Here is a 14,510-nt window from a genome sequence, read left to right as displayed (position 1 = left end):
AAAGACAAGGGCAACAAAACAGAAAATAAATAAATAAATAAACAAATAAATAAATTGGGAGTCGGGCGGTAGTGCAGCGGGTTAAGCGCACTTGGCACAAAGCACAATGACCAGTATAAGGATCCTGGTTCGAGCCCCCGGCTCCCCACCTGCAGGGGAGTTGCTTCACAGGCGGGGAAGCAGATCTGCAGGTGTCTGTCTTTCTCTCCTCCTTTCTGCCTTCCCCTCCGCTCTCCATTTCTCTCTGTCCTATCTAAGAATGACGACATCAATAGCAACAACAATAATAACTACAACAATAAAAAACAACAAGGGCAACAAAAGGGAAAATAAATAAATATATATATATATATATAATTAAAACAAAAAATAAATAAAAGCTTCTCTTGTCTCACTAAAGGCATAATCTACTCTATTCTGAGAGTGTGGTTTGGTAGGTGAATGGACTTGCAGATATTTACAAAGATCCTGTGTATGACATCTCTCCCTGTCATTTTAGTCTAGAATATGCAGAGGGCATCCACTTTGGGGAAGGACTAGCACTGACTGTGTTAGGTTTGGTCTTAGCTGGCTTAGCTCTTTGAAAATGTGGGATCCCATATAGTGTGCATTTCCCTATTACATGCTTAGAAATGGGATCAGAGAGGGCAAGTAACATGTCAAAGGGCACACAGTTTGGTGCTGAGACCTATGCCATGAAGAGTCACATTACATTCATCAGTATAGTAGGAATTAAAAACACACAGGTAATGTGTGCTCTCTACCAGGTGCACCACTGTCCAGCTCTTAATAACACATGGGGATACCTACCACTCAGTCCTTGCAGCTGGCAGCCTCCACCTCAGTTTCCCAGTTGCTCATTGTCCTCTCACCCAACACAACAACAGGTCTCCTTGTGCTCAGCTGTCCTGCCTGGCCTGGCTTCCATCAGCTCTCACTTGGTGTGTGGGGAGGGAAGACCAGGGGTCTCCCCAGAACCTAAGGGAAAGGGCCCAGCTGCATATAAGTAGGTAGTAGGTGGCTTGCCCTCTGAGTCATGCTGCACAAGATCTGAGAGATGCTTCTGATGTTTAGTTTATCACAGGTTCTGAACAGTTTTCATGGAACCTTCTTAGCTATCATCCCTTCAACCAGGCTGAGTCTCTGCAGCACCCTCCATTAGGCTCTCCCCTGTGCTCAGGTCCCCAAGCTTCCCTGCTAGTCCCCCTGCCCAGGGGACTTAGAACCATTAACAGAACAGCTAAGCTATTGTCCAAGGCCCTGCAGATAGGGAGAGACTAGCGGGGGAACTCAAACCCTGCCTGGTCTAACCTGAGCTGGCCCAGGGCCATGAAACTCCAGTGTCCCATCGCCTTCCCCCAGCAGTGAGTCTAGGGTACCTTATCTGGTGCCATCTTTGCCCTTGGTGCTGATCCCCAGCTTGGTCACAGCCACAGCTGCTGCCATCCCAGGCCCTGAGGTCAGTGCCTCTCAAGACATCCTGACATGTGGGCAGGCTCCCAGGAAAAAGACGGTCACTTCAAGGTTTCCAGATAATGGCTGGGGGCACAGGGATATAACAGGGCACCCCCAGGGAGGCATCTTTATCCTTCTGTGGCACTATGGCTTTCCTCTGGCTCTTCTCTTGCTTCGCCCTCCTGGGCTCAGCCTTCAGTGAGTGAGGGGCAGGTGGAAGGATGTGTTCCCTTCTCCCAACCCCTAAGACAGCTAAGGGTAGTAGGCTCTCACTCCTCATTCAGCTGGGGGCATGTGGTGGTGGGATCCTGAGGGAAACTCTCCTTACTGCCTCATGGCCCAGCTGCAATGGGTGTGCTGGAGAACAGGACCTAGCCAGAGGGTGAGGCCCCTCAGGGAGGAGGGAGGCCTTCTCAGGGTCACTCCAAGGCTTCAAACCCTATGTAGAGGGCAGGGAAGACAAGTCCAGGGTGACAGGACAGTCAACAAGCTCTGATAGTGAGCATATAGACAGGTGATGCCAGGGCCCCAGAGGCCTTATTAGACACTCCTGGGAACTGGGGGAGTTCCAGCACCCTCACGCCTACTCTGTGAAGTCAGCAACTGTCCTATCTTTGTTTTGCTGATGGGGAGACCGAGGGTCAGAGCAGTTAAGCTAAGTGGAGATGGGGAGTTCTAGCCCACAGGGTACTACCTCCCAGGTGTGGCCCTGTTCCCACTTAGAACTCAACCTGTGGACTTGCATGAACTCAAGCACATGTGTCTCCCCATTCCCCAACCAGGCTGTGGGGTCCCTGCAATCCATCCTGTGTTGAGCGGTCTGTCCAGGATCGTCAATGGCGAGGATGCTGTCCCTGGTTCCTGGCCCTGGCAGGTGTCCCTCCAGGTGAGGGGGGGGGTCCTGCACCTGACTGAGGGTCACACTGACAGGCTGTCCAGGCAGGGTTGGGGGGATGCTACCCAGGTGTGGTGTTAATGGGGTCCCACCCAACACTGAGTCCCACTCCCTCCAGGACAGCACCGGCTTCCACTTCTGCGGGGGTTCCCTCATCAGCGAGAATTGGGTGGTGACTGCTGCTCACTGTGGGGTCAGGTGAGAGCTGGGGTCCCCTGGAAATCACCGGGAAACCTTTGGTACCAAAGAATGGACCTTTTCCTCCTTTAGGGGAGAAATTTAGAAACACACCTCTTGGGATCTCAGGGAAGGAATGAGGAGGCAGGGTGTAGGCACCATTGCTCTGGGGACACTTGTAGGTTACTGGAAGCCTGTCTCTACTCTGTTGTGCACTGGCAGGCCCACTGCATGTACCCAGACAAGGGCACATGCGTACATTCCCAAGCACTGTGCACTCCCAGCTTGGTCCCTCACATAGGAACCCTCTTGTCTCTGACTCTCTCTAGAACTTCTCACCGGGTTGTGGCTGGAGAGTTTGACCAGGGATCTGATGCTGAGAACATCCAGGTTCTGAAGATTGCCCAGGTATGGTGGCCCCAGGTGGGGGCCGTGGGGAGTGTGCAGCTCAGACTAGGCCCTGGGAAGGGCTGAGTGCTAGAAACCCCCAGGCAGGGCACCCTAGCCTTTCCAGATCACCTCAATGCCTCTGATGGAGCAAGGCTGTGAATGGCAAGCAGGACATGTAGAGGACAGTGTGAACACCCTCCAGTCTGGTTTTAGGATGCTGGGGCCAGAGAGGAGCTGTGAGTTAAACAAGCCATTGTTCAAAGAGGACCACTGAGGCAGTGAGGGCCAGCCTATGTACTGGTCCTGCCCTACCACAGCTTCTTCCCAGACCCCTGCTGAGGCAGTCTGGTCCTCACCCCACAGGTTTTCAAGAACCCCAAGTTCAACATGTTCACCATCAACAACGACATCACCCTGCTCAAGCTGGCCACACCCGCCCACTTCTCTGAGACCGTGTCTGCCGTCTGCCTGCCCAGTGCTACTGATGACTTCCCCGCTGGCTCCCTGTGCGCCACCACCGGCTGGGGCCTGACCAAACACACCAGTGAGTGATGGCGTGGCTGATGGGTGGGAGGAGGGTCAGCATGGCTTGGAAGGGGGGCTACTGATCACTCACCCTGCCCTTCCAGATGCCAACACCCCTGACAGGCTGCAGCAGGCCGCCCTGCCCCTCCTGTCCAACGCTGAGTGCAAGAAGTTCTGGGGCAGCAAGATCACTGACCTCATGGTCTGTGCTGGCGCCAGTGGTGTGTCCTCCTGCATGGTACGGCTTCCCTTTTTCAGTTGGGGATGTGTCTAGGCAGAAGCATAGCCCCAAGGTGTGGGCTGGGAGAGAGCACATGGATGGAGTAGCAGGCAGGCTTCTTTCTAGGGCTTGACTCTCTCTGCCCAGTGCCTCCAGAGTCAATGGCACCTCCTGGAGTTGTGCCGTATACATCATGGGCAGTGGGGACACAGTGACACAGAGGCCCCGTGGCTAGTCCACCCATACCTTTTGTTTTTCTTGCCTCCAGGGTTTCATGCCTGCACAATTCCACTGCTCCCAGTGGACTACTGTTTTGGTCAGATAGAGTGAAAGGCAGAGGGGGAGACAGAGAGGAGAGATCCCACAGCACTGCTTCACTGCTGGTGAAGCTTCCCCTTTGTATGATGCCACCAAGTGGTGATTGAAGGCTTGAACCTGGGTCCTTGAATGTGCACTTTACTGGGTGGGCCTCCCAGCTTCCCACCCATGCCTCCTTCCAGTCCATCAAACCAGCTTTATTGAGCCTTTAACACAGACACAGACTTCCTCTCCAGGGGCTGGCCCAGACTTCCAGGAGCATAAGTCGCATGAGCTGCAGGAGTTTCATTCTCCTTCCAGTGAGCTTGTGTTGGGTATCAGCTTGCTGTCAGACTCTAGACTAGGCTCTGGGAAGTAAGGTCTGGGGCTCCTAGACCGGGCCATCTGGGCTTTCAGACTCAACAATCCTCTTTCCTTCTCCTGTAGGGTGACTCTGGTGGCCCCCTGGTCTGCCAGAAGAATGGAGCCTGGACCCTGGTGGGCATTGTGTCTTGGGGCAGCGGCACCTGCTCCACCTCCAGCCCCGGCGTGTACGCCCGTGTCACTGAGCTCATGCCCTGGGTGGAAGAGATCCTGGCCGCCAACTAAGCCTGTGCCGCATCCCCTAGCTGCCCTGCCAACCCTGTTCTCATACAGCTCAATAAACTGGTCAGAAGCTTGATATGTCAGTGGTGTCTACATCCTATGTCAGGGCTTACCAAGACTCATTCTGCTCCTGAACTTGGCCCTCACTCACCCAGGCAGCATTGGGGTGGGGAGGGGTCCTGGGGAAAGAGACCCTCAGTCCCCTGCCCCAGGGAGAGGCTGGAGAGGGTATGTGGTGCAGAGAGCAATGGCAGCCCTGCATCAACACTGTTTCCCCTTCATAGTAGGGGGTCTTCATGCTGCTGTGGGTCCCACACATCTGTGGCTCCAGGGGACATTCCCAGCCATCCCTGCCTGCCCCCAGGCTGCCTCGTTCCCAGGCTTGCACCAGAGCTGGAAGGTTCTCAGCCCAAGGATTCTTGATAAGGAGCAGGTGGCGGGGCAGATTGTGATTGGTGCATTCAGGGAATAAAATGGGAATCCCTGGAGCTATCTCACCCCACCTTTTTTTTTTCCACATGGAGTAGGGAGATGTGTGCATGTGTGATGTGTCCAGGTGGCCGCCCCCATCCAGTTTCTGTATACTCTATATGACTGGACATCAAAACATCATTCCATTCTCCATGGTGCTCCCCTCGGGTGGTTGGAATAAAAACCAGGGTTTCTCATGTGGAAAAGCATGCACTCTAGCCACTTGAGCTATTTCCTTGCTCCTTCACACCCAGGGTTTCTCTGGAGTCTCCATTTTCTTTTCTTTTTTTGCCTCCAGGGTTATCACTGGGGCTTAGTGAGTGCCTGCACTATGAATCCACTGCTCCTGGAGGCCATCTTTTTTTCCATTGTTGTTATTGCTGCTGCTGTTATTATTGTTGTTGCTGCTATTGCTGTTAGATAGGACAGAGAGAAATTGAGAGAGAAGGGGAGACAGAAAGGGGGAGAGAAAGATAAACACCTGTAGACCTGCTTCATTGCTTGCAAAGCGACCCCTCTGTAGGTAGGAAGCTAGGGGCTAAAATCGGCTCCCTGTGCTGGTCCCTGCACTTTGTACTATGTATACTATGTAGTTTAACCCAGTGTGCCACCACCCGGCCCCCTTTATTTTCATTTTGGCAGCAGCTTCAGGAATTCAAGGCTCAGGAAGTCAGATGTCGAGTCACCCAGAAGCAGGGGACACGGGAGGGTCCAAGACCTCTCTCTAACCCCTAGCCAGGGGCAACTCCATCTCTCCTTCTTCCTCACATCTGTCCCCAGCCCTTCTCAGCCTGCACGGTCATCACTGCTGGTGCCCTCCCACTCCTAGCCCCACCACCCTCAGCTCCTGGTCCTGACATGTGGCCCTGTTGGTGAGGGAAGCTGAGGAGGTAGGGGTTGGGCAGGGAAATCAAGGGGGGCCTGAGGTCTCTTTAAAGACTCAGGTGCCAACCCAGCAGGTAAAATAGTGCTGTAGGTGCCTCCTCTGTACCTCTTGATTCTCAAATGAAAGAAAGAAAGGAAGGAAGGAAGGAAGGAAGGAAGGAAGGAAGGAAGGAAGGAAGGGGAGTCAGGCAGTAGTGCAGAGGGTTCAGTACAGTTGGTGCAAAGTGCAAGGATGAGCACTTATCCTGGTTCTAGCCCCCAGCTCACCATCTGCAAGGGAGTCACTTCACAAGCAGTGAAGCAGGTCTGCAGGTATCTATCTTTCTCTTCCCCTGTCTTCCCCTCCTCTCTCCATTTCTCTCTGTCCTATCCAACAGTGATGACATCAATAACAACAATAACTACAATTATAAAAAACAAGGGCAACAAAAGGGAATAGATATGTATTTTTTAAAAAGAAGGGCAGGGGTAGATAGCACAATGGTTATGCAAAGAGACTCTCATGCCTGAGGCTCTGAAGTCCCAGGTTCAATCCTCTGCACCACCATAAACCAGAGCTGAGCAGTGCTCTGGTTTATTTAAAAAAAGAAGAAAAGAAAGGAAGGAAGGGGGGGGCGGAATAAAGGGCTGCTAGGAACAATTGAGTCATGCAAGCACCAAGCCCCATTAATGGATTATTTTGGTGGCAATAAATAAAATGAAATAGAAATGAAGTTAAAACTTCTAGGTGTGGAATCACAAAGGACTGAGTTCCCAAGGGAAGTGGCATTCAGGCAGGCCCTGGTCTCTGGCCCCTGGGTGCACTGGGAGGAGGGCCCCTGACACCCTGCCTGGCCTCTGTCCCTGCAGCCAACAAGACCCCTGACAAGCTGCAGCAGGCCGCCCTGCCCCTCCTGTCCAATGCCGAATGCAAGAAGTTCTGGGGCAGCAAGATCACCGACGTCATGGTCTGTGCTGGCGCCAGTGGCGTGTCCTCCTGCATGGTATGCCCTGGCCCTGGGCCTCACTGAGCTGTCCCTGCCTGGTCAGACCTGGGGGTGCTCCTGGCCCCTGACACAATCATCCTGCCCTGGAAAACAAATGTCCCTGAGGACTGGCTCTGTCCAGGCGGTGCTGGGGCTGCCCAGGGGGTTTGCCCTTGTCTGGGAGCTGGGTGTTGCAGTCTGTTTAGAGAAGCCACTGAATGTCCCTGGGAGGAAATGGCAGATCTGGGTTGCTGTATTTTATTTTTTTGCCTCCACGGTTATTGCTGGGGTTCAGTGCCTGCACTATGAATCCATCAGAGGCCATTTTTTTCCCCATTTTGTTGCCCTTGTTTGTTGTTATTATTGTTGTTGTTATTGCTACCATTGTTGGATAGGACAGAAATGGAGAGAGGATGGGAAGACAGAGAGGGAGAAAGACAGACACCTGCAGACTTGCTTCATCGATTGTGAAGCAACCCCCCTGCAAGTGGGGAGCTGGGGGTTCGAACCAGGATCCTTATGCCAGTCCTTGCGCTTCGTTCCATGTGTGCTTAACCCACTGCGCTACTGCCTGGCCCTGCTTGGGTGCTGTTTGACCAGATGGAAGGAAGGATCTAGGTGTGGGCCACCCCTGGGACTCGGCAGACCCTAGTCACCAGGACCCTGCCAATCCTCTGACTTGCATACACGTCCTTTCTCCTCCCATAGGGTGACCCTGGTGGCACCATGGTCTACCAGAAAGACAGTGTCTGAACCCTGGTGGGCAACAGCTGGGATCTACCATTCTCACGAGTGCATACCTGGGTCCCCAGTTTATTGCTGTGGTAAATGAGGTTCAACAGAATTCCACCTCTGCATTAGGTGGAACCCAAATGAAGTCAATGAGAAAAACTTGTACCTTCACTCACCACGGAGGTGAGGGTGGGAGGATGGCTGTCTTCACTGGGGTTGCCTTGTCAAGTTCAGAAATGAGAGCTAGTCAACTGTCCTAACCACTTCTGCAAAGATTCTGCAACTGAGGCCCAAGTTCACAGGCAGACTAGCTATAGCTGGGAGCTATAAATCCTGGCTCATCTCAGTGGGGTGCCAGGCTCACCTCGGAAGTCCAGGGAAGACCAATTCTGACCCACCCAGGGCTGAGAAGTGGGAGCTTACTACTCATCTCCCAGCTCCCCAAATACAATGCTTTGGAAAGAATTCCACATGTAGGAATAGAGTGTATAATTTACCAAACATGAAGGCATAGTTCAAGCCCCAACAGGAGTTGCCCACAGGACCACCATAATACCAGAGGACGCTCCAGGGATGGTGGAACAGTGAAGTGCTAGTGTACCCTTCTTAAAAAAAAAAATTCTCTAAGTGAAACTATAAGCTTCTTTTTCAGATAAAAAGTTCTGAGTTTCAGGGCTAGGTGGTGGTGCACCTGGTTGAGTGCACGTTACAATGTGCAAGGACCCAGGGTTGTTTGTGCCTACCTGCAGGGGGAAAGCCTTTCGAGGGGTGAAGCAGTGTTGCAGGTGTCTCTCCTTTTCTACCACTCCCTTCCCTCTCAATTTCTGGTTGTCTCTATATAGTAATTAAATGCAGTAAGAATAAAATAAGGGAGTCAGGTGGTAGCGCACAGGTGTTAAGGGCATGTGGCACAAAGTGCAAGGACCGGCGTAAGGGTCCTGATTTGAGCCCCCGGCTCCCCACCTGCAGGGGAGTCGCTTCACAAGCAGTGAAGCAGGTCTGCAGGTGTCTGTCTTTCTCTCCCCCTCTGTCTTCCCCTCTCCTCTTCATTTCTCTCTGTTGTATCCAACAATGACGACATCAATAACAACAATAACTACAACAATAAAACAACAAAGGCAACAAAAAGGGAAAATAAAATATATAAAAAAGTTTTAAAAAATCAGCCTAAATCAAAGTTCTGAGTTTCTTGTATGGAATTGCATCCCCCAATAGTGGGCCCTCAGTTCAGGGATTCTGTTTGGGGGTGAAAGGGCCTGTCAGTATTCACCCTGATATTGGCTGCTTTGATCCTGGCATCTGCTCTCATTTGGTCTCAGAGCTGTTACTTGTGCTGAGTCTTTCCAACCTTATACCTTGGTCTCAGTAACGCTCCTAGAAGCCCAGGACTGGCCAGTGCCCCCTTCTCCACCCTGCAGGAGACACCCCAGCCCTCCCTGGCCCAGCCATCTCCCAGGGCATAGTTCTCCTTCACCTTCTAGGAAGCCACATGGAACACCTGAACTTCTCCATCATTTCACCTGTGGTACCTGTAGGCAAGACACAACTAGCCTCCCATCCATGGGCCCTTTCCCACCTCAGGAGACAGCTTCAACTTAAAAATTTTATTTTTAAGTGTAGACTATTAGTCAGATGACTGGAAAGCCAACAATGAAAAATATGTCTAGTGTTTTCTCCTGGTGCTGAGAAGGAACACTCCGCAGCTGTGCTTGCCCTGTGTGTGTGGGGGGAGTGGCACCATCATGGGACGGGGTCAGCCTGGGGCCTGGTGGGTGGAGGCACCTGGTCTGGTCTGACAGTTGCCATGTACCCAAGCCCACAGTGCTCAGGGCAGACCATCAGCTAGCTCCTTGACCTTAGTTCCTGGGCACACTACTCTTGAAGGCTCTTCAGAGGAAGAGGCACTGACCCCAGTCTGCCCTGTTATAAATATATACAAATACCTGGAGAGTCTGGGGCACCAGGCCCAGGCAGAACTGGGGTTGCCTGTCCCCATGCTCATATGTGATGACTCTCTCAGGGCAGCTGAGACCAACATTGCCTTCTGCCCCACCCTCGTCCTTCTGCACACCCACTCTCAAGCGGCTGCCAGCTGGCCCAGGACCCGGCGGAACTGCTGGGTGCTGTGACCCAGTTCCTTTACCCTGTCCATCATGTCCTGGGCTGCAGCAGCAGATGGGTACTGCAGGGCAGCGGCCTTGGTGGTGGCCACGATGCCACGCAGCAGGTCGCACAGCAGGTTGCTGTAGTGAGTCACCTGGCTGCGCACATCGGCTGCTTTGGCCTGCCGGGACAGTGTGTCCCCAATGAACACCAGTTTATGGGCACTGAGGATGACAAACTTGCTGTGTGCCACAAAGATCTTGGGTGGCTGGTTGGCATTCACGGCTGCAAAAAAGGCCTCCACGGCGTTGGTCAGTGTGGTCAGGTTTGCCTCGCACTGCTCCAGGTAGAAGAGTAGAAGCTGCCGATCCGAGGGGCCCAGCCCACCGGTCCGACCCGGGGCCAGGGGCTGGGCAGGCGTCCAGTTGGCCAGGTCGTGGTCTATGGGTCGTGATACCTCCTGTTCCAGCCGCTCAAACTGCTTCAGCTGGGGCAGAGGGAAAGCAGAGTAAAAACCACAAAGGAAAAGGGGTAAATAAGGTAACTGCTAGAAAATGGGGTATTGTTATTCTGCTAAGATCATCTAGAAAGATATGATCCAGAGAGTCGGGCGGTGGCACAGCAGGTTAAGTGCAGGTGGTGCAAAGGACAAGGACCGAGGGGAGTCAGGCGGTAGCACAGCGGGTTAAGTGCACATGGCGCGAAGTGCAAGGACCAGAGTAAGAATCCCGGTTCGAGCCCCCGGCTCCCCACCTGCAAGGGAGTCACTTCAAAAGCAGTGAAGCAGGTCTGCAGGTGTCTTTTTCTCCCCTCCTCTCTCCATTTCTCTCTGTCTGACATCAACAACAACAATAGTAACTTTGACAACAATAAAAAAAAGGGCAACAAAAGGGAAAATAAATATAGAAAAATTAAAAAAAAAACAAGAAACGTTAATTAAAAAACTTAACAGCTGTGGTCCAGGACGTGACACAGTGGATAAAGCACTGGATTCTCAAACATCAAGTCTTGAGTTCAATCCACAGCAACACATGTACCAGAGTGATATCTGAATCTTTCTCTCCTCCTATCTTTCACATTAATAAATATTTTTAAAAAAAGATGGGTCAATATTGGGGCAGCTTGCAATGTTCCTACTCATGACCACAGAATGTGAGCTTGGATCTACAGGGATGCAGAGGTCACATAGACTCCTAAGCTGAATATGGGCCCCAGATCACATCAAATTGATGGGGTTTACAGTCAACAATATTTATACACCTTTCCCATATTAGGGAGCTACTCTCTTCCCTGAGCCAGCTTTCTGGTCCTTTTCCAGCTACGACATCATCTCCCCAGACAATAACTTGGATCCACCTGCATATCAGATTTCAGGCTCAGGGAAAAAAAAAATAGTACAGCCACAGGCCCTGTGGAATATAACTAAAAAATGCCTACTAGCTATCTACAAAATAGAGGACCCCCAACTCTTCATCTGCACTATTTCAGCCTTTAGGTTCATGATTGTTCAACAATTTGTTTGGCTTTTGTATGTTAACTCTCTTTTCAGCCACCAGGTTCCAGATGCTAGCATGATGCCAACCAGACTTCCCTGGACAGACAACCCCACCAATGTGTCCTGGAGCCCCACTTCCCCAGAGCCCTTTCCCACTAGGGAAAGAGAGAGATGGGCTGCGAGTATGGGTCGACCTGTCAACGCCCATGTTCAGTGGGGAAGCAATTACAGAAGCCAGACCTTCCACCTTCTGCATCCCACAATGCCCTTGGGTCCATGCTCCCAGAGAGATAAAGAATAGGAAAGCTAGGGGGTTGGGTGGTAGCACAGCAGGTTAAGTGCACATGGCATGAAGCGCAAGGACCAGCATAAGGATCCCGGTTCGAGCCCCCAGCTCCCCACCTTGCAGGGGAGTCGCTTCACAGGCGGTGAAGGAGGTCTGCAGGTGTCTATCTTTCTCTCCCTCTGTCTTCCCCTCCTCTATTTCTCTCTGTCCTATCTAACAACAAACAACATCAACAATAACAATAATAACCACAACAAGGCTACAACAACAAGGGCAACAAAGGGGGGAGAAATGGCCTCCAGGAGCAGTGGATTCATGGTGCAGGCACTGAGCCCCAGCAATACCCTGGAGGCAAAAAAAAAGAATAGGAAAGCTATCAGGGGAGGGAATGGGATACAGAGTTCTGATGGTGGGAACTGTGTGCAGTTGTACCCCTCTTATCCTATGGTTTTGTCAATGTTTCCTTTTTATAAATAAAAAAAAGAAAAAAATTTAAAAAGCATTTAAAAGAAAGAAACATTAATTAAAAAACTTAACAACTGTGGTCCAGGAGGTTACACAGTGAATAAAGCACTGGATTCTCAAACATCAAGTCTTGAGTTCTATCCATAGCAGCACATGTACCAGAGTGATGTCTGGATCTTTCTCTCTCTCCTCCTATCTTTCTCATTAATAAATAAGATCTTAAAAAAAAAAATAAACCTATAAAAAATCTGCTAAGTTATCTCTCAGTACCACCCACTAATAGTATTGATAATTGTAGATAAAATGGTATACCTTCAACATACTTTGGAGGGAAAGGGGCTAGGGGCTAAATAAAACAAAACAAGATTAGCCAATAATGGTTGGGGTTGAACTGTAGGTACATATGGCAAGGCATGTACTTTACTAGGTGAGCTATTCCTGGGTCTCTTCTTTGACAATTTATTTTATATTTTTGCTGCCAAGGCTCCACATTTGTGCAATTCCATCACTCCTAGCAGTTGTAGTCTCTCTCTCTCTCTGCCTGTGAAGTGATAACCCTACAGGTGGGGAGCCAGGGGCTCGAACCGGGATTCTTATGCCAGTGCTTGTGCTTTGCGTCATGTGCAGTTAACCCGCTGCACTACTGCCCTGACTCCCAGATTTTCACTATTAAAGGTGGAATAATGAATTTCCTTGTTAATGTACTTTATGAGTCTGTATTTTACATGTAACATATGTCCTTAGTCTAGGGCTTCTGCATCTTTATAGTCTTTTCACAAACCCCTACCTTTTAATCCAGTTTCTAGTAATTTTTCTAAGGGATTACTCAAATATTTGAAAAAATTATGTCATCAAGGCATCACTTATAAAAGTAACTCTGACAGTAAATAAAATTTCCCCCAGCAGAGGACTGGTTAAATAAATAGCTCATGGTAGAGTCAAGATGGCAGCTTGAGAACAACACCTGGCCAACTCTCCACAAAAAACAAACAAAAACACTTTAAATCCTGGGAATTCCAAGTGAGGGCAGAATTTCCAGGCCAGTAGGAGAGAAACTATAGAGGAAGGGACAAAGAGGAACCACAGTGGAATATTATAATTCATTTGTAAATTGGCAAAAGGGTACTGAAAAGGACAAAGGAGAACAGAGTGGTGCAACCAAGTTGCAGATGCTACCATGACACCAACTTGACATCCCTGGACAGACGACCTCACCAAGGTGTCCTGGAACCCCACCTCCCCAGAGCCCTGCCCCACTAGAGAAAGATAGAAACAGGCTGGGAGTATGGATCAAACTGTCAATGTCCATGTCTAGCAGAGAAGCAATTATAGAAGCCTTCTACCTTCTGCACCCCATAAAGATAATACTCTCAAAGGGATAAAGAATAGGGAAGCTTCCAATTGGGAGGAGGTTATATGGAATTCTGGTGGTGGGAACTGTATGGAATTGTACCCCTCTTATCTTATCAATCATTATTAAATCACTAATAAAAAAAGGGGAGGGGGTGGGACTAATCCGAGCAGCTACATAACAACATTTATAGGAAGATGAAAGCACGTGAAGTATTTACCATAATGCCTGGCGTACTGTTCACCTTAAAAATAAAAAGGAGGGGCTGGGCAGTAGCGCAGTAGGTTAAGTGCACATGGCTCCCCACCTGCAGGGCGGTCGCTTCACAGGTGAAGCAGGTCTGCAGGTGTCTATCTTTCTCTCTCCTTCTCTATCTTCTCCTCCTCTCTCAATTTCTCTCTGTCCTACCCAACAACAACAATAAGAACAACAACAATGATAAACAACAAGGGCAACAAAAGGGGAAAAAATAGCCTCTAGGGGGAGTCAGGTGGTAGCGGAGTGGGTTAAGCACATGTGGCATAAAGCTCAAGGACCAGCGTAAGGATCCCAGTTCGAGCCCCCGGCCCCCCACCTGCAGGGGAGTCACTTCACAGGCGGTGAAGCAGGTCTGCAGGTGTCTATCTTTCTCTCCCCGTCTGTCTTCCCCTCCTCTCTCCATTTCTCTCTGTCCTATCTAACATCAATAACACCAATAACTACAACAATAATAACAAGGGCAACTAAAGGGAATAAATAAATAGCCCCCAGGAGCAGTGGATTTGTAGTGCAGGCACTGAGCCCCAGCAATAACCCTGGAGGCAAAAAAACAAACAAATAAATAAAATGGAGCTCTCTGCTGAAAAAAAAAATAAATCGCTCACTTGACTAGTGTGTTGCATTGCCATGTGTGCGACAGGCATTGCCAGGTTTGAGTCTGTCCTCCACTGCACTGAAGGAAGCTTTGGTGCTGTGATTTCTCTCTCTCTGCACCTTTAAAAATAAACAAATAAATGCTGGAGTACAGAGGAAGAGGATAAAGTACATGGAAATATTCTATTTCTTTTTTTTTTTTAATCTTTTATTTAGTGAAAGAGGGATACAGAGAGAAAGATACACAGAGAGAGCTTCCAGAGCACTGCTCAGCTCTGGCTTATGGTGGTGCTGGGGACTGAACCTGGGACTTTGGAGCTTCAGGCTTGAAAGTCTTTTG

At 50.2% G+C, this 14,510-nt stretch overlaps 2 protein-coding genes across 6 annotated transcripts in view; one reads left to right on the top strand and one right to left on the bottom strand.

Annotated features, from left to right (window-relative positions):
* Nucleotides 1-1,586: 1,586 nt before the first annotated feature.
* On the top strand, nucleotides 1,587-4,641 carry LOC103117514 (chymotrypsinogen 2). Its single transcript, XM_007527577.3, has 7 exons — nucleotides 1,587-1,653; nucleotides 2,238-2,341; nucleotides 2,469-2,548; nucleotides 2,857-2,935; nucleotides 3,281-3,461; nucleotides 3,547-3,680; nucleotides 4,407-4,641. The coding sequence occupies exons 1-7, from the start codon at nucleotides 1,602-1,604 to the stop codon at nucleotides 4,566-4,568; spliced, it is 792 nt and encodes a 263-aa protein (XP_007527639.1). The 5' UTR covers nucleotides 1,587-1,601; the 3' UTR covers nucleotides 4,569-4,641.
* Nucleotides 4,642-9,207: 4,566 nt separating this feature from the next.
* Nucleotides 9,208-14,510, bottom strand: part of BCAR1 (BCAR1 scaffold protein, Cas family member) — a 42,071-nt gene continuing 36,768 nt past the window's right edge. For all 5 annotated transcript variants that reach the window (XM_060185162.1, XM_060185165.1, XM_060185163.1 and 2 more), the window contains one exon: nucleotides 9,208-10,208. In XM_060185162.1, coding sequence (XP_060041145.1) covers nucleotides 9,696-10,208 — 513 coding nt within the window. In that variant the 3' untranslated portion in view covers nucleotides 9,208-9,695. The remainder of the gene's footprint in view (nucleotides 10,209-14,510) is intronic.

Source organism: Erinaceus europaeus, chromosome 2, assembly GCF_950295315.1.
Source record: "Erinaceus europaeus chromosome 2, mEriEur2.1, whole genome shotgun sequence".
In the NCBI taxonomy this organism is placed as follows: Eukaryota; Metazoa; Chordata; class Mammalia; order Eulipotyphla; family Erinaceidae; genus Erinaceus; species Erinaceus europaeus.
Note: the sequence above shows the minus strand (reverse complement) of the source record. Positions and strands in the feature narration are given on the sequence as shown.

Bases quoted from the DNA above. Each gene is read 5' to 3' on its own strand.
- LOC103117514 (XM_007527577.3), top strand. From the start codon at position 1,602: ATGGCTTTCCTCTGGCTCTTCTCTTGCTTCGCCCTCCTGGGCTCAGCC. The intron at 2,936-3,280 runs GTATGGTGGCCC...CTCACCCCACAG, and splicing joins AGGTTCTGAAGATTGCCCAG to GTTTTCAAGAACCCCAAGTT. The intron at 3,681-4,406 runs GTACGGCTTCCC...CTTCTCCTGTAG, and splicing joins GTGGTGTGTCCTCCTGCATG to GGTGACTCTGGTGGCCCCCT.